The sequence below is a fragment of the Brachycentrus maculatus genome, unplaced genomic scaffold (assembly GCF_059751285.1).
Source record: "Brachycentrus maculatus isolate JH-2025_06_01 unplaced genomic scaffold, ASM5975128v1 h1tg000677l, whole genome shotgun sequence".
Taxonomy (NCBI): domain Eukaryota; kingdom Metazoa; phylum Arthropoda; class Insecta; order Trichoptera; family Brachycentridae; genus Brachycentrus; species Brachycentrus maculatus.
Genome location: NW_028281409.1, coordinates 58,701 through 82,093, shown reverse-complemented (window position 1 = coordinate 82,093; position 23,393 = coordinate 58,701). Strand labels below are relative to the sequence as shown.

Sequence of the window (23,393 nt, the reverse complement as noted above, 5' to 3'; positions counted from 1 at the left end):
TGACTCTATAGTAGTTGTTTTATTATATTGTATAAAATTGTATGCACTCTCTTCGATGTTAGTTTATTTTAAGTTGCCACATTATGAAATCGTAAAACAGTGAAAATATGTACAAACATTCTAATACTAACGCACCTGCTTTCTCTATTTTACAACAAAATTCTTGTTTCTGTCACGACGCTCCCATTTTTATATTTTACGGCTTTGAGGAGTACCCCACCTACGGCGATGCGACTTAGCACCTGTATTACAAACAAATTCTCGTGCAAACGTTCACTTTTACCGGCGTAATCTTCAGTTAGAGACGGGTTCCGGGAAATAGGTTACGTCGAAAAATACTCGAAAGCACTTATCGCGAGGAGTCGTTACATCCGCGAAAACTTTCCTCGATTAATCACCGGTGTCGAGACGGTTGCGAAATTCTCCAGGCCGCCCGAGATGGCACCAAATTTGGCAACTCGATCAGTCGATACCTGCTTTCGGGTACCGCTACGCCAGTCCAGATGAAAGTGTAGTCTTACCCTCCAGCGTTCTTCCAGGGGACCCATACGGAAGTGACTCTGTGACTCTGTATTGCTACGCGTATAAAGGATGTCAGATCCAATGTTTTCTAAGCTGGGCATTACCATGGATAACGTGAAACCTACCGCAAACTAAAAAATACCGACATTTCAATATAGATGTTGAAGGATATGGAAGCTTGGTTATTTACATAGCTTACTACCTCTCATAGGCTAGTTTAAGTGGCATAGGCTTTTTACACGTGTAGTATTTACCATTCTATATGAATGACAACTACACTGCTCAAATTTCGGTTATATATATCCTTAAATACTTAAGTTGTAAATATCCTTTAATTGACACCTTCTTTCACATGTGAGTTCTCGGCACCATCTATGATTAAGTTGAGTAAGTTTCTTATTAACCCGAAACCTTCAGGAAATGTATGTAAAATGTAAGAAGTACGTCTTCGCGAATCATTTTACGTACTAGGAGACGACTGAAAACACGATTTAAATTTTTTTAATAAACTAATGATTTGATCTGTTTATCAACAGATTTGGATACATTAAAAATAGTGTGTAAATAATGCCGATCACGATGCTTACATTTTATTAATTGTATCTCCCCATCCTCGAATCAATTGCAATTAATTTATATTTATATATAAAACCCTGGTAATCGAAATCATCGATTAAGTTTGCTTGAACACGTAAAGATGTCGTAATTTTCCGTTATAATTATTGCTTTAAATTCTCCCTCCGTGCCTTCGAACTTCCCACGTATCAGCGGCCCGAGTCCGCTCGCTCTCGGCCGATATGTAGAGTAAACATTCCTCTGATATTGACTCTGTATTCACTGCAGTCACCCGTCTCCAGGGTTCGGGTCTAGCTATCCAGGGAACGGGACGGGAGATGAAAGGGACCGTCCGGGAATCGCCGGGAGCGTGTGGTTTCACTTTAGGCCGACCAACGAGGTCTTCAGCGCGCTTACAATGGCCGCCATTACCTAACGTCCAAGTGACTCTGAAATCTAGCTACGGCTTATGCAACACCACTTTTCATTACCCTTCTCAGGCTTCAACTTTTTAAGTTTCATAGCCTATGCCTACTCGTGAGTGGATTTACTCATTATGTTTAATGTTACTATAATTTCATGTAATTCACGAGTGAAAATTCTAGGCAAAAAACACTCGCTGCAATGGCCGCCAGCCAATCTAGCTAACTAACCAACTACCGCGCCGCTTCTCCGCAGGGGTAGGCAGATAGAACAGAACGCCACACTGCTCTACACTATCAGACTCCAGATTATTTACCCTAGGGATGATGATATTACCAACTACATTTGCCTCACAACTTTGTTAACCATAACTAACTAACGATACGCCGCTTTCCCGCAGGGGTAGGCAGAGAAAATAGAACGCCACACCACTCTGACTTTTCAAACATTTTTCGCCTCTTCCACAGTCATGCATCTCCTCATACATACCCGTCGATTATATTGACTGATTATTATCAATCATTTTTGCAGTAATTCAGAATTCGTACATTATTTTGTCTCCCGTCTTCCGATCCCCAATCAAAAAAGTTTAGTTACGTCTGAAAGACAATACGCCGAGCCGAGTGGGCAGTGGGCAGTGGGCAGTGGGTAGGTAGCCGTCCCGATATAGAAACTGGTTTGCTGCATTCATCCCGCGTACAGACTCCGCTTCCACCATCACTGGGTTTATGTACCAAGCCGCGGAAAGAAAGCGCATCCCGAGAATCCCGGCCCAACACACCCCCGCTCCTGTAATTAACGTTAAACGTCTCTACCTGGAACCAACTTTGAGAGTTTGTGAGTTTTTTTCTTGTCCTGTTGAAAGTTTGGTCGAGTTTTGGTCAGGGCGGGTTTGAGATCTCAAAGGATCCCTTTGTACCTTCTAATACGTACAAAGTTATTCGCATAAAATTTATGGTAACCGCAGAAATACATGTGTGCGAAATTCTACTGGTATGTTTATACTTAGCGCACTAAATTTTGCGAGTACGCCTTTGCTGTAGAGGGACCGATGGCGCGGAATGCTCTTCCACCAGCACTTAGAAATAATCAGAGATTTAGAGATGATCTTCAGAAAAAAAACTACAATTTTAAATATTTTCCTAAATCATTTCTTTAATTTTATTTTCTCCAATTCAATCACAGTAAAGCGCCCTTGAGATAGTATTGTATGAAAATGGCGCTATGTAAATTATCCAAAATTATTACATATTATTTTTATAATATTACCACTATTTTCACTTTATCCTGAGCATTTTTTTCTTCATTAGAGTTTTAGTAAATACGTCTCCCGCCAAGAGAGTTCGTCGATTATTTTATTTTTCACACTCCAATTCATCTCACTTTTTGTTAGTTATCTCTGCATTCGGCATTTCGTCGGCCACGAAGCGACCGCATAACATTTTCTTATTACCTTTTATTTTATCTAGTGCGCGCGGGTTGTGTGTGTGTTTTTGTCTATTATTATGTTCCATACCAAACGGAGCCGTAAATAAACGCTAATAGGCGTTTCGGATCGACATTTTGTACGATTTACAGTTGTTTCGCTCGGAACGGACGGCAGCTTGGGCCCGCACCGCCATTGCTCAATCATTCGCCTTTTAATAATATTTCATCCACAGATGAATATGTAATTCATGCATATAGGATCTTGGCGCCTTAATTTTGCGCGTTAGTGGTATTTTTTTTATATATTCACGGTGGATTGAGAATACTGAGGGTGTCTGTAATTAAATTATTTCAAATTGCGAGAAATTGCCGAATGCAAAGATCTCCATACGTCATATTTTTTGCTGTCGGGCTATATATCGCTCACTCCTTTCAAGAACGTCATAAATAAATAAAAAATAGATTTTTCAGGACAATATTTTTAAAGTTTAAAAATATATAATACAATTTGTTAAAAATAAATATCAAGTCACTTATTTAACTTTTTAATGTGCAACAGATATTTTTGTTTTTTCTCCGTTTGAAAAATAACAAGTTTATTTAAAAAAATTATTTAACGATACATTTCTTCAAAATGCAAAAACAACACTTTCTGCCTTGTAGCGGGTAAATATTAAGTTAAAAATATGCCTCTTTTGCTGGGATATAGTACATTTTCTGGGCATTCCGAAAACATGCACAACTGAAAAATGACGATTTTTGATTTATGGCGTTCTTGAAAGGAGTGAGCGATGTATATAGTATTTTGTTGTATTTGAAAAATGCCATACCGATCACATCACGCCGCTTACCGCAGAGGTAGGTAGAGAGAATAGAACGCCACAGCACACCACTCTGTCTTTGCAAACAACCATCACCCCTCTCATATTGATGCATCTTTTCATGCATACCCCGTCGATTGTCCGACTTCTAACCTGACCACTTTAAATGTTTGATTATGCCATATTTGCCTCGGTCGTCCTCTGTTCGTATTTCTACAGATTTCAACATTCGCCAGATAAATTTGTTTTAGCTTTCATTCCCTACTCACTCTTTCCACGTATTCAAACCATCTTACACACTTTTCTTAATTTTATCGATAATGCATATCTCAGCCTTGCAATCTTTTCTTATTTCACCATTCGAACATCCAGCATACATCGTTTTGCCGCACATTTGTCTGAATTTAATATGTCTGACTTATAAGGCATTATTCGTTTTTCTCCGTCTGTAATGAAGGAACGCGATTGGTGCGCGATTCTAAATTTAGTCCCGCTTTTTTTTTGCGAATCACCTTTTTGGCGTCTGGTAAACTAAATAGGCAATAAAGATGCAAAAGGCTGGTCTTTCGAATGCAATATGTTAATTTGGAATGGGTATCACATCGCAGTCGATTATTCTTCATCCTTCCTCCAGCAATAACCGAACCTGATTTACGACATATTGGCATGATATTGTATTTCACATTGGTATCACAGCAGCTAAGGCAATACAATCACACAGTAGATACCAACATGTATGTTCGATATGAGTCCATTATTATGTCGGTACGGTTACTAGTAAATATAATACTTATTTAATATTACCCTGGACGTGCCTGAAGCGCAAGAGTGATCACCTTGCCTTCATAAAATGAACAAACAAGATAACACTGCGTCATTACGATGCAGTGTCCTATGCAGCATTGGGTGCGGATAAGGGTTAGTACGGTTACCAGAATAAATAATAAAAAACAAGGTGAACAATATGTCCGAATCTTTGTCACAACCCTCAATAATGATGACTAAAACGGAGAAGAAGAGTATGTTGGTTGAGAAGATATCAATAAAAATCTTGATGTGAACTACATATATTTGTGTCAGTTGAAATTCGAAAAAGTTATCGTCATTTTCCGGTCAATCGAAGCCCAGCAAATGGCCAGACTTCCATGTTCTTCTTCATCTACGTTGAGATATCAATAAAAATATTGTTTGTATCGTCATTTTCGCTTTCATTTTCGATTGCCGTTCAATCGTCTTCCGAAAACGCCAATCAAGTTGCCAAACAGTCTCCTAACGTTGGCGTATTACGTACAAACAGCAGACTAGATCTAGAGCCCCGCAGAGGTCAGATAGGCTTCTCGATGATGTAACGTCGGAGATGATTTGCTTGCATTTGGCGGTACCGGTCGCTGTTTCGGCGACGGAAGTACCTACTGCTTCCTATATCGGCCCCGGCAATTCGGTTAGAATATTAATGAGCTAGGCACTCGGTCGCCGAACACGTTGAGAATGCAGAAATGACTCGGTGTGGCGTCCTTTGTTTTAGAAACCAAAATTGCCGGGCGTTCGCACTTTGTACCGAGCGAGATATCGCTCATTGTGCATTCTGCCGAATGCCATATCCAGACAATTCTTTATACTCGTACAATCTGCAAAAGCTCGTCAGAGTATACGCGACCACTTGAAATATTAATGGGTACTTTCGGAAAGGACAAAGACTCGTTTACAAATCTTATTCAAGGTGATTCAATTGTAAAAATATATAGATTTTCAATTGATTTCTGGATTGGTTATGTTTATAAAACTTATATTTTTCATCATACACATATGTAATTACATCATCCACGTAATATACAAAAATGTACCTTCACTAGGTTTTCCCGTATAGAAAGCACATTTTACAATTATTATTCATAATATTATATGAAAAATAAATTGCTTCTGACATGCACTCCAATAAGACATGGCTGAATGATGCGATCTATTTCAGATCTACCCACCTCCATTACCTATTTTTAAATAGCTCTTTTATACTTAGTTTTATTATTTAATGACTTTATGGATAATGAAAACAAGTTGTACAAATTTACTGCATAATAATCAAAGTTCGTTTGATCGCAAGAGCCAAATAAAATTCTGCATTCCTTGTTTTTGCCATTCTATTTGTCTTGGCCATATTGCATTTCTCGCTCATATTGTGTGTTTGCCACGTTCTTGATCACATCTGACTAGCGAAGTCTCCAGCGATTTCTGGACTTTTTGATTGTTATTTGCTTCTTTGAGTCTAATTTGTGTTTTTCTTGTTGATTCCAGGGCGAGAAGACCTGTCTCCTCCCAGCAGCCTGAATGGGTACAGCGCGGACAGCTGCGAGGCGGGCAAGAGGGCCAAGAAGGGCCCTGCGCCGCGCCAGCAGGAGGAGCTCTGCCTCGTGTGCGGAGACCGCGCCTCGGGTTACCACTACAACGCCCTCACCTGCGAAGGATGCAAGGGTGACTATTTCTCATTATTTGTCTTCCACATCGATTCGAGAATTTTTGAAAACCCACTACTTTTAATTTTTTTTGTTTTTTTTTAAGAAAAGAGAAATATTTGTATTTTTATTATTTACACAAATATTTTAATTTCATACTATTTCTGTGAGCCCAAGCGGCTCATTATTAGAAATAGGTATCAAATTGTGGTAGAGTGGGCTCGAACCGAGAAACTCTGACTTAAGAGTCCGCGACACTAACCACGGGACCACAACCCGACACTTTTAATTAACTAACGTCCGAGTCGGCTGTCCAAACTTTTAAGTTTGGACAGACTCCTTCGGCTTCGGCTGTCCAAACTTAAAACGTAGGATCTACTTAGTCCAAAAATGCAAAAAAAAACGTACTACAAAAAAAATGTCTCTTACTGTGTTTTGAGTTTGCAAGCCGAAGTGTCTCTGAAATCTAGCTACGGCTTATGCAACACCGCTTATCATGTCCCTACTCAGGCTTCAACTTTTTTAGTTTCAGAGCCTATGCCTACTCGTGAGTGGATTTACTCTTTATGTTTAAAGTTGACATTGAAATGTGATTAACTTTTGAACGGGATCATTTTGAAAAGGCACTGAGTGGAACGTTTGAAATTGCAGGCTTCTTCAGACGGAGCGTGACGAAGAACGCGGTGTACATCTGCAAGTTCGGCCACGAGTGCGAGATGGACATGTACATGCGGCGCAAGTGCCAGGAGTGCCGGCTAAAGAAGTGCCTCGCTGTGGGCATGCGGCCCGAGTGCGTGGTGCCCGAGAACCAGTGCGCCATCAAGCGCAAGGAGAAGAAGGCCCAGAAGGAGAAGGACAAGCCGCCCGCGCTGTCCCCCTCGGCCAAGCCCGACATCATTCCCGCCATCATGAAGTGCGAGCCGCTGCCGCCGGAAGCTACCAAAGTAGTGAGTACCTGACGTTATCCTTCACTCGTATACTAGTGACGGAAGGAATAGAAATGGAAGTATAATATACTGATCCCTGAAGCGCAGGAGTGATCACCTTCGAGTCAGATAAAAGTCGACTTTGTTGATAATGGTTTCATAGATATATTATTTTTGTCCGCCTCCGTTTTGTCATTTATATATCTTTAAATAGTAAATATATATTTATTAAATTAAAATATTATTTAAATATTTCAATATGCAAGAGTATTTTTTTTAAATGTATTTACTATTTTGTGCTCACACAAATAGGGAAAACAATCATAAAATGTCATAAAAAAAACAACTAAAAGCACTCGAGAAATAAATATTAAAATATTGCCACTTAAAATTCCTACCGAACCTATAGAGCTATCTACTGAAGCTATAGAGCTAGGCTAGTTAATGATAACTGGATTTTTTTCTGAAGAAGCTGTTTACTTTAAAACGACACACATCATAAAGTTATTTTTTAAATTGTATAAATATTTACCATCGCTTTTGACACTGTCATTTAAATCTTGCTGTAACTCTAGTAGGAAATAATCTAGTTTTTATGTAACTCATTGATTCTTAATAATAAATAGTTCTTGTATAACCGATTAATTGTTAATAATATTACTGTTCCAGAAATTTCTATCCGACAAGTTGTTAGCGGAAAATAGATTGCGGAATGTCCCTCCCCTCACCCCCAACCAGGAGTATGTCATAGCCCGGCTCGTGTGGTACCAGGACGGCTATGAGCAGCCATCGGAAGAAGATCTGAGGAGGATTATGATTGTGAGTAATGTGTCCTGATATTTTCTGTTAACCTTGCGACATTATCCCAGCATACGAGTTTTCAAATACAATGCTTCAAATAATGTTTAAAACGACTCACAGCAACACCAAACCCATTTTTAACAGAGAAATTCACCATTATAATACACGAGGACATAAAAAAATACATGTGGAGCCGATAAACACAACTATATTGGGAGTAGGGTCCTTACAATATATTGCCCACACCCAAATAGAACCCAGTCAGGAATCCAAAATAAATTAACTGAAAAATTATTTTATGGAAAGATATTTGTGTCAGTGATTAGTTATATTTTCTCATTTGTTTCCTTTAAACATGCTTCTTGCCTTGTATTTTTTTTATATACCTTTTTAGTATACCCGTTTATTGTATTTTTTATTTTGCCCTGTGTCAGTTTTGTTAAATTATTAACTCTTTTGTTTAACTTTCTTATCTGTGTTTCAGTCACGTTAACCTTAATCCTATGTCCCAAAATGAGAAACGGAAATCACTCATCGGGAATATTACATATAGGAAGATACTCGTCATATTTTGTCATACATAATTTGTAATATCCATTTTTTCTATGCCCAGAGTACTCCACCGGAAGATGAGGATGACATGAACGATGCTCCCTTCCGGCACATTACGGAGATCACAATCCTCACAGTTCAACTGATAGTCGAATTTGCCAAAGGACTACCCGCCTTCACCAAAATATCACAAGGAGATCAAATAACGCTTTTAAAGGTATGACCCCCCGATTTCAATACATTTTATGTGTTATATAAAAATAAAAAAATAATAATAAATAGCATGAAAAGTTCCTACTGAATAAATTGTTAAATCGATTCTCTAATATTTTTTAGGCTTGCTCCAGTGAAGTCATGATGTTGAGAATGGCAAGAAGATATGACTCAGTGTCGGACTCCATTTTGTTTGCCAATAACCGTTCCTATACCCGGGACAGTTACAAAATGGCCGGCATGGCGGAGATCATTGAAGACTTGCTCCATTTCTGCAGACAGATGTACACGATGACCGTGGACAACGTAGAATATTCTCTTCTTACAGCCATAGTCATCTTCTCAGGTATGTTCATAAGGAAAATTCTCATATCCATAACCTAACCTAAAAATTGTCTTTTCTGCATATGAATTTAACGATATTTATAAGCGCTAACAGTCTCTCATTGACTCGAGAAACTCGTACAAATTAGAGGTGTCCAAGTTACCCGTGCTACCACGAGCATGGGAAAGTATCACTGAGAGCCCTAGCTGTTGCTGCTACTTTGCTTTTTTTCTCTTTTATTTCTTTCCCATATCGTAAAATAAAATAATATTTTTTGTTGTTATGAAAAATTGAGAAACTGAACTCATATTTATTCACGAGAGATGTATTTCAGTTTCACATGTTGATCATTAGATATTATAAGATATTAAATGTGTGTGTTCAGATCGGCCGGGTCTAGAGGAAGGGGAGCTGGTGGAGCAGATCCAGGGCTACTACATCCAGACGCTGCGCAGCTACATCATGAACCGGTACAGCGGGGACCCCAAGTGCAACATCCTGTTCGCCAAGCTGCTGTCCATCCTCACGGAGCTGCGCACGCTGGGCAACCAGAACTCCAACATGTGCATCTCGCTCAAGCTCAAGAACCGCAAGCTGCCGCGCTTCCTGGAGGAGATCTGGGACGTGACGGAGGTGGCGGCGCCGCTGGTCGCGGCCGTGGAGGCGCCGCTCTAGCCGCAGACCGAGCATTTACCCGAGAGTTGCGAGACCGCGGGTCGGCGGCCGCCGCCGGCGCCGCCACGGCTGTGAAAACTAATAATTTTACTTCTATACTAAGTAAGCTGCCACGTGTGGATAATGCGAGTGACGAGAGTGTCGTGTGCGTCGCGCCACACGAGTGCCTAGACTCTGTAAGTGTTATACGTTTAGAGAGAATTATATTGACCGCATTATATATACATAATATAAACTATTGTACACATAATTATATTAATAATCGTACAGCATTCGTAAATATGTGTTTGTCAACCTACTCTTAAGTTTAGCTTAATATTTACCTATTAATATTTTAGGGAAGGAATCGTTTGTACGATATTTGCGTGTTCCATTATGACGGTAATCGGACTTTGATAATATTATTTATATCTCTTACTGGAAGGGTCAAATGAGATTTGTTGTTACGATGGACAGGATATCCCGAGTGCCGAGACTGAATGGTGGGAGGGTGCGGGCAGGAGACGGGGTGGGGATAGAGAAGAGCGGTAGGGAATGAGGGATCGATGGAGAACATTTAACAGAGGTGCCTTTTTAAGACTGGGGGCTGGTGCAACAATCTCACAAGTCTGATTTAAAAATTTAATGCAAAGCGCTCGCTCTTATAGTGTAGTTACGGGAGGAGGGGAGACAGTCTCCTGTCTCCTTGTAATGGATTAGGATAGCATCACCACTCAGCAAGTGTCTTAGAGTCAACCTGTCATTAAAGTCGGAATGCTTAATGAAGAACGGGAAGCGGCAACGCGAGTTCCGTGTTGTAGACTCGTGTTGCCCCATTCGAGTGTTTGTAACGAAATTTTCTAAAATGTATTTGTACGAAATAAAGATGTTATTTTCCGTCCTTTTTATGTTTGTGAAGTGTTTCGTGGGATGGGTTTAAATTAAAATTCAAAGAATTGGTTTGGCTAGGAAAACCGTTTTACCTATTTGCATAATTGACTTGAATTTCAGGGAGCTTAGCATTTGAGACTTGTATTTAAGGGGAACAGAATGTAATGCGTTATGTTGTAAGGGGAACCGTGAGAGATGCTAGTACCAGTAATTAGTACACTGTACAGTAGTTCAGAATAGTGTTACTAATGTAACATTAGACATATAATAATAGTGTTTAAGGACACACATAACATACATACGTACATCTACTTTTACATTTACTGTTAAGTTTTATCTTGAAAAAAAAAACAAATTTGTAAATATTCTGTTTTAAAACCCTTTTATTTGAAGAAGCCTTTCTATGATGAATACAACTTCTTTGTAACACAATATGCAAAATACCTATTGACTACTATTACCGTGAATAATTCGAGTTTAAATCATTTATATGAAATTATATTCCAGATGTGGAATTAAAATAGATTTAAAGTTAACAGCAGCATTGTCATGTAATCCCTAGAAAAATATTAGGTAGTATTATTAATAAAAATGCTTACCTACATAATATGTCTATGATTTATTGTAATCTCTGTCAATTTTGACGCACTTTGAGTAAAATTACATGACTCTTTTAATGGCACATAGATTTTACTTCATGTTTAAAACGTGCTACAGTAAAAACTCGTTAATTCGAACTATTTTTCTATTTTTGCCATACTTGAAAAATATTTTGTTTTTCTATCGCCTTCAATGTTTTTTCATGCTTTTTGAAACTTTCAATTAACCAAAAAAGTATTAATTTGAATTTAGGAAAAATGCCCAAAATTTAAAGTTCAAATATGGGAAAAGATCAAAAAAACATTTAAAACATTTTTTCGAATAATATAAATTTCCAATTTTATTCACTGCTTTTGTTATTTTGCTATCAAAGAAATTCAAATTACTTTGGAAGCATTGTTGCTGATAAACATATTTTTTCCCCTTCAATTTCGAATTAAGGAGCTTTTAATGTGATTATTCTTTGGTGTCATAACTTCCGTTAATCCAGAAATGTGTATAGGTATTGTGTAAATGTGTGTACAGTGGTTATTCTTTTCTTTGTGGCTAATTCACTGTTAACTTTTATAATGAATTCCTGCAATTAATGTAGGAACATTCAATGTTTACACCTAAGTATTCTTTTTCTATAGTGAAGGCTAGAAGTACAATGTGTGCGGAGCGTTACAATATACCAAATATACAACTTCATTTTTGTTAGTATTCAGTGTGTAACAAGTCGAAGGTAATGCACACATTCACCATTTCCAGCCTTCAGTTGATATTGTACATAGTATTTTAAAACACTGGTCATACATACATAAGAGTGCAAATTGAATACAATATAATATAACAAAAAGTCTATACAGAGGTATATATTTTAGCTGTCCATTTATTTGACATTACAAACAAAGGAAAAATCTATAACACAGAGAAGCTGTTTTCACGATGAAAGTTTCATTTCAACATCCACATATACAATTAAAATCCAATATACCTACCACCTAATATAATACCTTGAATTATTGTTTCATCATAATATATGTATACAGATTTTTCGAAAATCAATAAATTTATATGCATATTGGCGTTGATTGTAAGCTTTCTCTGAAAACAGCACAAATTATTATATTATAAACACACGTAACTGACAAAGAGCCAAATTTACAATGATCACTTTGTTTTTGTCCGCCTCCATAGTGCAGTGGTAAGCGCGTTTGGCTACCGCGCTAGAGGTTACAGGCTTGATTCCAGGGCAAAGTCACGATTAGTAATTTTTCACTGTTTACATTTATTTAATATCAGCCTGGAATGGTACCTGAGGTGCAGGACTGATCGCCTCGATTTTGTGTAAACAACGATCAAGAGAACACGCCATTTATATGATGCAGTGGCCTGTGCATAGTCGGGGTGCGGATAAAACTATTACAGGAAAACATCGACAAGTACAGTTCTCCCTGATTGTCAGTTGCGTGTGATAAAGATATTTAGCGCCATAAAAATGCCTTAAACTGGGGTACCTGTGCCATGTACCTTGGAATATAGAGAAAAGATATCACATTTTATTTTTCACAAATAAATATTGCAGTGTTGTAGCTTTATCATTTGTTATGTATTTATTATAACCTCTGAACTCTACACCCACAAATATAATGTTGTACTTTCCGTTATTTCCATATTTGTATGTACGTACTTTAATATTGTGTCGCTAACCTTTCTTTGGGTACTTCATAACACACTTGAGGCTTTAAATGTTGGTGAATTTAAACATTGTAAAAAATTTACTTTTGATCCTCCTATTCACCTTTATTTACATAACCGCGCAAAGCGTTCAGCAGCATAATCCGACTCGGAGAGGTAATATTAGTTCTAGCATTCCACAGCGGGTCTCGATGGTATGAAAATTTAATTCAATTTCTTTGGAAACTTAGTTTTTAATATTGTTTTGTACTTACCGCAATAATGTACTATCAATTTGCCAAGCAGATTATTTGATCAAACATACTTCATTTACAAATGCATCGATTTGAAACCCCTCTATGTACATATGTACTACATAATTAGAATTGGTAATAAATATTTTCTATTTGATATATAATAATTATATCCTATTCATTTAATATTGAAATTTAAAAGATGATTACCATATAATCGAATTATATTAATCGTGGTAATTCATTGGAATAACTATGCGCATTTTATTATTTTATTTTTTGGTCTATAGAAAAAGCTGGATGGATTAAAAAATGGCTCATTTGAAATGGAGAGAAAATTTTTAAGACTTTGTAAATATTTATAAGGTATTTACTGAATAAAACAATTAGTATTTAAAGCCTACAAGTGTCGATAAATGTTTCCTTTGCGATTTGTTACTCATCTAACATTGAAAAATTTGATGTTACATTTTACGCATAGGTTGTCATCTCAATTAATATAAGTATAAGAATGCTTTGTGTGTTCAATCATTTTATACCATAATCTTGTGACGAAAACGTAATTTTAAATAACATTATTTCTAATAATTGACTTTCAAAAAGTGTTCTCATAGTCGTTGAGTATTCATTGCTAAATTCACCAAAATACGATATATCTGGTGCGAGACTTTTCATTTTTATATGGGTCAAGAACATCAAAGAGTAATATGATATGTTGTATATCATAAACGATGAACACTCTTCATTCGTGCGTTGCTTTCAAACAATCGCAACTTTTTGTTACGTTTTTTTAAATAAATCTAGAGTTGGTGCATTTTAGCAATTGCGTATTCAGAATTAAACTACGGCATTTACATGAAGTACTTAGAATAAAAAGCGTTTTATAAGATGTCACCTGTTGTATGTATCTGTATCAACTGTTCACACTCGGTATCATGTCGGAGAAGTTTGCATGGCACAACGTGCATCAGTATGTGTTTGGACAATAATTATTTTCTGCGGGATTACTTCTGAAAAAATTCCTACACAAATCATCAGTTGAGGTTATTGTCAACTTGTCACTGCCAAGAAAAATATCTTTGTAAGCTTGTATCTTTTTGTTAAATTTGATCATCACCAAAAGGCACTTTTTTGCCTTCGCGGTAGATCATAGTTAAGAACATTTGGTATACATTATTATAAATCTTTGTGGTTTTGGTAGATTTTGGATGCGATCTATTGATCACTTTCTGTTTGAAATCAATGTCCAATGACAATCTGATGTTGGTATTTTATAATATGTAACTGTTAGATGTGTAAGAACAATCTCTGCAGACACTGCCGAGCCAAACAACCATTTGTGCCATGCATATCGAATGTTGATACGGATCTACCGCAAATGATAAATGTTAAGATGTACACCTTTCCAATATTATGTGTTCTATATAAATGAAAATGAGTAGCATTTTTGATCATTTGATAAATGTTTACATTAGATAGTGTAAACATTCGCTAATTGGAATACTAATAGCGATAAGGTAAAATCATTGTTGATATTAATAACGCTTGGTTGTTTTGTGTGCTTTCAATGAGGGGCAAAATATTGCATATCTACGAAAGTTGTGAAGAGTAATCTCAAAGGAATACCTGGACTGCGATTCCGCATTCATATCCACTGTGGTTAAGTCGTAAAATAAGCACTTCCTTAACTGCACAATTTCATGCCTAGCTTCGGGTCGAGAGTGCTATATGCAGCGCAATATGGAAGGTACTCACCTATTGACACGTCAGTTTGAAATTTTGTACTTGCATGTACCCTTATTTGCGCTAAAACGAAGATACACCTTACTAATGCAAATCTACATGTTTTTTACAACATTTCCTAATGGTAGATGTAAGCCTTGATAAAGTTTTTGTTTGATATAACATGTGCATATGCGCAGTGCTATTTAATTACAGCATTGACTCGGTTAAGATTACGGCAGATGGTTAAGGAAACACAAGCGTGTTAAACAAGCGTTTACAAGATACGTGGAATAGCAGTCCTGGAGGTATTTTGTTACTACATAATAAATGCAGTGAAACAGCTATTCAATTCTTATTTAGGTCCTTGCGAAATGCAGCTTTATTTGTAATGTATATATTTTTTTCAATAACTAAGTATATTCTAATTTATGACCGATGTAAATTATTTAAATATTCCTACCTTAATAGAGTTAAATTTGAAGTTTTGATTATAAGAGCATTGTGTAAAATCCTTGACCGATATAATTATTTAAACCTTAAGAGAGTTAAATTTGAAGTTTTGAAGTAATGTTTTGAGAAATGTCTCGCTAGCACCATAGATCGACGGATTTACGTATGAATTATATGGAAAGAAATCATATTGTTTATTTTAATTCTATGTGTAATATATTATTACCTCCCTTTGCAAATCAAAAAGGAGATGGGTGTCAGTGGCTGTTCACGTACTAGAAGAGAATGTAATATAGATGTATTTATTTTTAAATAGTCGAAAAATTTATTATTTATTACTCCACATAAATGTTTTCCAATTTCGGATGAAGTTCTTGAAATCATCATTTCTGTTAATATTATTACATAATGCTGTTGTTTATGATCATTTTCAGTTCTTTACTCCAGTTCTGTTGACTTGCTGAACCTTTGTAATTATCCTTCTTCTTTGTGTACATAAATCTATTCTTATAAGGGAATTGAGAGTTCCAAAATGTCACCTGTATAAATTGACATACTTTAAAAATAGATTTACACTTAAAACCGCTTATTACTTTAGCGTCGCTGACATCAATTGTACTTTCATGGTTAGGTTTTTTGTGTTAAATCATTTTAATTGATTAATTTAATTGTAATAATTAATTGTCAATTTACCTTTTAAATACATAGACATTTTAATATTTGGAGAGTGCAATATGTACAAATTTTACTAATTTACTTTTTTTTTAAATATAAAAATATGATTGTATATGAAAAGCATATTACTACTATACTACTGAGTTATGTAGAAAATCTCATAATTTTTTTATACAAACATAAAATGAAACTTACAAATTCTTTTTATTTTCCTCCCAAAATACCTATTTTTATTTATTTAATGACCTGCGAAGCCTCTACTTTAAAGGCCTGTCTGCAAGTGGGATAGAAAAAGTGGGTAAATAGTATTCACCGAGCAAACAAGGCAGACAAAATATTACAACACCCAGACCTATTGAAAATAAATCTTTTAATTTATTTTACAATTGCTAGTAATTGAACCCATGATTTTAGTTTCGCAGTTGGGTATCTACACAAATGGTCATTACAAACACATTAACTATGTACTGTGCATAGATTTTACTATGTGCACTACATAGTAAAATTGGTAAATGATAAAAACCATTTTTTGCGGTATTTCCAACATTACGGATCGATAAACACCAAAGTTGTAAGAAATTAAAATCTAGAGGTAAAATTAAAAGTTATCTACATTACATGTTATCTAACACGTTATTTCTCAAGATAATGTCCTTGATAACGTAAATATTACAGGTACATCTCTTGTTTTTATGCGAGGGAACGATGATAGTCTGAGTATTCCAGGGATTACGACCTGGCCTTTGGCTGGCTTCAGGGTTTTCTTTATACACTTGCATAACTTGACCCAACTGATATTTTAACACATCAATTTTTTTGTGTACAAATGCTGGATATGCTTTATTCAATAGCTACTTATACCACAAAAAATATTGGTTTTCCAAAATAAATAAAGAAGGTGTATATTGGTCAGGCATTTATCTAGTATGTGAAATAATAATTAGGAAAGATTCTCAGATGCATTCATGACAATCTCCGATAACTAAATGAAACTTACAAGTTTCAATCATGGATGTGCTAAACCATGTCTAAAAAATTCTTAATATGCTAAAACTACAAATTTTAATCATAGATAAAACATGAAATACGTGTGTGTTCTAAGAAAAATATACATTTCTTTCCTGAAATTTTAGTAATGTGGTTATCAAATCATGGGTGAAATGAAGAATATAGCGGTTCTTAACCTGGGTTCGGTCGAACCCAGGGGTTCGGGTTCGGCAGAGGTCAAAACACACACCTGTGTTATGACCACCATTATGAAAAATCATATGACGTACAATATATTCATTTATCCAATAGATCTAGTATATCATTTGAAAGGAATATATCAATCTAGCAATAAAAATAATACAAGAGCTCAAACGTTAAAACAATGCAAAAGGAGAAAGAAAACCTGAAGGCTTTTAAAAAAAAGCTACCGTTATGGAAACAACAAACAGAGAACGATAACTTCGCAAACATTCCCCTGCTAGACGACTGTATAAGTAAGATGGAAGATATATCTGGAATAGGAGACATTTCTGTACCCGCGAAACTGAAGCAAGCAATTTCCACGCACTTAGATGAGCTTGCGAAGTACCTACAAGAGAGTTATGACTCTCCAACCATTTTAAATATTTTATATTCGTTTTAAAACTTAACAAAAGTAATAAACATAAAAAAATAAAAAGCACATATTGGTTGTATGATATTTTATGTTAAATACAAAAATAAAGAATACCTGTTCTGGAAGTATTACAAAACAGAACAGATACTCAATATTTTTAAATACCTTTTACAAATACAATATTTTTTTTATATTATGGGAGTACAAATTAGTTCGGTTTGTTTTTTTCATTGTATGGAAATTCCTTGTTGAGTCACTCCCAACGATTTTGCAAGCTCTTGCATTCGACTCGGATATTCACTGAGTAATGCCTCCAAATCTTTGTCTTCATCATCTTTCTCGAAACTTCGAAACCATTCTCTACATGATTTGTCGGTTGGAGCAGCGTCACCATAATGACTTCAAAACCTCCCGCAAATGTTGTTTAGTTAACATAAAATTTAACAAATTCAACACAGTAAAAAAAACAAGGGGTTTGTATGTAAGTATATAAAACTCAAAGCTATACAGGTCGAACATTATTGAGACGTCCCATCTCTTTGAAACAAGCGGAAGCGAAATCAGCTGTCATTATGATAGTCAGAGCCATCTTTTGAAAACGGACCAAACTAATTTGTACTCTAAACATAATCATATCGTTTTTTATAGTTTTATTTTTATAATTCATATGTTTGACATTTGGAAATATAGTAAGTAGGTATTTATAGTCATAATCCATTTAAGTACATGAAACACCAAACATCAAAACATTTAATTCAATTAAATAAAAAAAACAATAATAAAAGTCCTCAGAGGCAAACTTATTAAATTCTAATTAAAGATTTCATTTTTAAATTCTTTTTTCACACAGAAGTTCTTCTCTTATATCAATTAATATATTTTAAAAGTTACACTACAAGACTGAAGAAAAATAAAAAATAAAATATTTGCTAATAATTACATACTATTATTATAATATTACCTATTTCAAAGTTTGTAAGTATTATTTTTTTAAAGTGTTGAAAGTAAATGAATTAATTACATATATTAGCCTAAATAAATTTCTTTACATGTTTATTTTTTGCCTTTTAAATTTAATGTATTTACTTAAAAGAGCACACTAATTATCTTAAATTAATATTATGTGAATAGTAACATTATAAAATTGTATTCTATAAATTTTATTTTTATTATACATTGATTTAATTTTATTCCAAATTATTATTTAGCTAGATTGAAAAATAAATACATTTGCTAATATTAAATTACAAAATAAGAGAGGTTGGCCTTTAGTTCTGCCTTCAAGCAATTATTAGACAGAAAATTTTGTATTCCGTGATACCTGATATTGTACTTGCATGCCTATTTTTCTGAACTGTAAAGTTTACATTGGAGCGTCACATACCGCCATCTCTCATCTCAATAGCATCTTTTCACATATTTTTTAAAACATAAAACCATCAGGGATATATTGCTATTTGTATTTTTTTAATGGTGTTAAATGAATTCTCAAAATTAGTCTAAAATATGCATATTTTGAATAACGAAAGGGCATTTACACACGCCACAAAATCCATGCCACAGCAGTCGTTACATTTTATTCACAAATCTACATACATACCATATGTACGCACCCACTTTTATGGAAGGAGCTAACCGTCTCTTTTTGATAGTTTCAACCAGGGATTTTTTTAAACAAAAAAGGTCCTGGAACTCACTTTTAAAAAATTGTTCATTACAATACCATATTTTATCGTTTTGATGAATTAAAATACAGATTGTAATTACGTAAGGGCAAACATTGTTTCACCAATTGATTAAGAAAATAAAAAATAGAAAAATATTCCATGAAAAAAGGTGCTGGAACGCCGTTCCACCGCGTTACATGGAAAAAAAAGCCCTGGTTTCAACACATGGAGTGAAGCGCAGAACGCACGAGAGGCGAGAGGCAATTATTGTGTCGTAAATATTTCAAATTATCCAACGACGTGCCGTTTTGTATTTCTTAATTTTTAAACGGAAAATTATAAATTACATTATATTCGTACATCATTAGAATCATATAAAAACGCTCTAAACGTTCTACATATTCAAAACAGAATCCCCATTTTATGAAAAGACCCGATTGTGATTACATAACATGAGTCCTGTAAATATCAGCGCATGAAGCAAGCAACTGCTGAAGCACCACCTTGTAATTCCACAGGTATTTCTTATGTATGTTACCACACGTTACACTTCTTGACTGGGTTCATGGGCGATCCCAACGGACAATTGTAAGCTTCCGCAAAGTCCCAGGAGTTGGAAAGTGGCCCCAGGACTCTTATTGGACCTGAAAGTAATCGATGCATAAGCGGAAAGTACTTCGGAACTAGGAAACTGGCGATATGTGCAGGTATACAGACCTGGCGCGTGGACAGAAGAGCGGACTTTGTTGAGGGCATCCTCGGGCCTCATGGAGCCGCACCAGATCTGGGCGTAGTTCAGGAAGAACAGCTGGTCATGGGTGAGGTTGAAGCCTGGAAGATCTGCCTCAGGACCATGTTTGGCAACCCACTTTCGATAAGCCTTCAATATTTATAAAAACAAATATTATTCTTCAGTTCTTTCTCTAGGCTTCTGATAAAGGGTTTGAGATAATCACTAACCCAAACCCCTTCATCTTACACTTTTATATTTTTAAATAGGTTGTTAAACTAAAAGTGTTGGAAAATAGAAGTTTCAGATCTAATGCAACGGGACAATGGGAACCGTGTGGAGTCAAAGGTTTTGTTTCCCAGCCGATTTGGCTTGCAGCAGATGAGGATCACGGACCATCTTTCGACTCTTTGCCGAAGACAAATTCTCTAGTTCTTCAGCCACATTGCTCGTAGGCCACCAGACAACCTGGAGGGCTGTCATAACTGGAGGTCTAGAAGGTCGGAGAACTAGAGGTAGATCTCCAACCCGATGGACTGAGCAAGTGAAAGATATCGCAGGCCTCTCCATTGTGGGAGCTCTAAAGGCTGCACAATGCAGGGACCAATGGCGGAGTGTTGGCCCAGGTTCCAGAGGAAGCCAGTAGGAAGCCAGGGGGTCACGATCCTCGGAAATGAGGGAAACGACCGGAGAAGAAGAATCAAAATGAAGCTTTCTAACCAACCTTATCGCTGTTTCGATTTGGGGACATATAGTAAAGTAGTTAAGGTTATAATACAAATACACGTATTTTAGTTACATTACACTGGTAATAAAAAGATCAAAAAGCAAATAAATATTTATTTCCCATAAATTTTGACAAGCGATTAGAAATATTAATAAATAAATCTAATAACTAATTATTTTTGCTTTGCAATATGGTTCTGAGAAAAGCAATGGTCTTTAAATCAGATCTAGATATAGGAAGGAGCTTTTAGTATAAATTTTGAAAATATGTAAAGGCATTGGGGACAATCAAAGCAATTGAATAGTGTTAAAGCAGTTCCTCTCATTCATATCAACAATACATAATTGGACACTACACTCTACTGTTACTGCTACAATTGTCAGAGTTTGACAATGGTTGGTAGTCACAATAATGGCTGTAATCAATTAATGGAATAATGTAATATACCCTGAATGATTGCTTCAGTCCACCATTGTCAGCAATATTCTCCCCTTGCGTCATCCTCCCGTTGATATTCATATTGATCTCGTCTATTCTATATTTGGAATATTGATCTATTATACACTGCGCCCTCTCCCTGAATGCCTTCACTGTGGCATTGTTCCACCATTGCATCATGTTACCATCTTTGTCAAACTGTCTCCCTGGAATTGTAAAACAATCTTTAGCTGTATTGTCTAAATTGAATAACAAATAACTTGGTTTGTCATTCATTCATATTATTTTTAGTATACAGCGACCAAACAATTAGAATTTCATTAAGGGTTTAATAATAATTACCTTTGTCATCAAATCCATGTGTAATTTCATGACCAATAACAACTCCGATACCTCCATAGTTTAGGGATTTGGGAAAGTGCTGGCTATAGAATAATGGCTGAAGTATACCTGCTGGAATAACTGTAAGACAAAACATACTTCAAATTGAGATATTCAAAATATCCGATGTTGTAATATTTATTGATATATTCCATCTAATTAGCAAATTTATAATACATATATATAATATATATATATATATATATATATATATATATATATATATATATATATATATATATATATATATATATATATATATATATATATATATATATATATATATTTCATATTTGGATATTTTAAAGCATTAATAACTTTGTGGTATGGTAATATAACACTTTCCTTATTATTCATCATACACTTTGGGTAATGCCACTTAAAAATTGTAATTCACGATTACGGGTTTCAAAATAACCAAGAGTGATGGAAATACAATAGAATGTTAATTTTCTGTAACAAACATATTTTCAAACATGTTTGTTACCAATAATTATTAATAATTTAATACATAGTTAGGAGTTTGTCCAAATATTTGTTCACAAATGATTTGCTCGGCTTAAAAGTTATTAAAGGAAAACCTGCAGTTGTCAATAAAAAAATACTCGTGGTTGTTATTCACGGGTAAAATGATGAATATTACACATTATATTAAGTAATCACTCAAACCATATAATGGCAATACAAGTTGTCAGCTCGTAAATGCCTGGACTTCCATTTTCCCACCTCAATAGACTTCTTCATCTATGTTGCTATATCAACAACAATGTTGACGTGAAACAACATTTGGCTTTTAGTTGTTGTTGATATTATTTGAATCAGTATCAATATATATTGATTAAAAGGTAATTTTGTACTTACCTATGTCATTACGATTTGGATTATAAAATGCATTAACAATGGCAGGTTCTGTTGTCCACTTATCCTTGTTAACAGGTTGACGCAAAAGTTGGAGATTGCGGTAAGCTTCATACTTCAACACGTGAAGAACATTCAATATAAAGTCATCTTCTGTGATATTTAGCTGGAATAATACACAAATTATCAATTTTTATTATATCTTGATTTAAATTATAATTGTCTATTAAGAGACTTCTCTACATATTGATGTAATATTGATTGCAAACAAACAAACCATTGTATACTCCTTACTCAGCTCATCAGGTTGCTTGAGGAGGTCCGGGTATCCGATGCGTTCATTCATGGCATTGGCTTTGTCTTTAGCAACAGCTCTTGTCTCATCGTCCATCCAATGGTTGTGGGCTAATAGTTCGTTGAAGGCCTCCCTGATAGTGTGAATCATTTGAAGAGCTACTTCCTGCATACCGAAATGTCAATATTACTTTTACATACTGGGAGAGTTTTCAATTTGGGATTCACGTTGATTCTGTTTTCTATATTCAAGCATTTAATACAGCCAGATGCCAGGCTGCCATGGTTTCTACATAAACCAAATTGGTTTATCAAATTTCAATTATTTCTTTTTACATTTGTTTTATTTGTACATATGTATATATCATCTCGGCTGTCCAAATTTAAAACACAGTAAGGGACATTTTTTTTGTAGTACTTTTTTTTTGCATTTATGGACTAAGTGGACTCTACTTAGTCCAAAAATGCAAAAAAAACGTGCTACAAAAAAAATGTCCCTTACTGTGTTTTAAATTTGGACAGCCGATCTTATCCTTATACACATCCATCATCTTTGATTCGATTGGTAAAACTTGCAAATTTACAAACAGGGAAATGTAAATAAAGATATATACATTTTCCTGTTTGTACATCTATCAAACAACGGCTAAACACAGATCTACCATCCCATCTCTTATATTTAATAGGTAAATTTTGCTCACTCCATACATTTTTCTGTCTTTACAGATGTAAATAGATAGATATCAAATAACGACTAAGCACACATCT

General features: G+C 35.3%; 2 protein-coding genes across 3 annotated transcripts in view; one reads left to right on the top strand and one right to left on the bottom strand.

The window, feature by feature from the left end:
- LOC148300661 (ecdysone receptor-like) overlaps positions 1 to 11,395 on the top strand; it is a 343,879-nt gene extending 332,484 nt beyond the window's left edge. For both annotated transcript variants that reach the window (XM_088274456.1, XM_088274455.1), the window contains 6 exons: positions 6,042 to 6,218; positions 6,851 to 7,146; positions 7,795 to 7,944; positions 8,540 to 8,695; positions 8,815 to 9,037; positions 9,402 to 11,395. In XM_088274456.1, the coding sequence (XP_088130582.1) occupies positions 6,042 to 6,218; positions 6,851 to 7,146; positions 7,795 to 7,944; positions 8,540 to 8,695; positions 8,815 to 9,037; positions 9,402 to 9,691 (1,292 nt within the window). In that variant the 3' untranslated portion in view covers positions 9,692 to 11,395. The remainder of the gene's footprint in view (positions 1 to 6,041; positions 6,219 to 6,850; positions 7,147 to 7,794; positions 7,945 to 8,539; positions 8,696 to 8,814; positions 9,038 to 9,401) is intronic.
- Positions 11,396 to 17,619: 6,224 nt separating this feature from the next.
- Nep1 (M13 family metallopeptidase neprilysin 1) overlaps positions 17,620 to 23,393 on the bottom strand; it is a gene marked incomplete at its 5' end in the record, with an annotated part of 31,088 nt that continues 25,314 nt past the window's right edge. Inside the window, 6 exons of the mRNA XM_088274457.1 lie at positions 17,620 to 19,841; positions 19,915 to 20,077; positions 21,102 to 21,298; positions 21,435 to 21,554; positions 22,335 to 22,497; positions 22,609 to 22,791. Coding sequence (XP_088130583.1) covers positions 19,732 to 19,841; positions 19,915 to 20,077; positions 21,102 to 21,298; positions 21,435 to 21,554; positions 22,335 to 22,497; positions 22,609 to 22,791 — 936 coding nt within the window. The remainder of the gene's footprint in view (positions 19,842 to 19,914; positions 20,078 to 21,101; positions 21,299 to 21,434; positions 21,555 to 22,334; positions 22,498 to 22,608; positions 22,792 to 23,393) is intronic.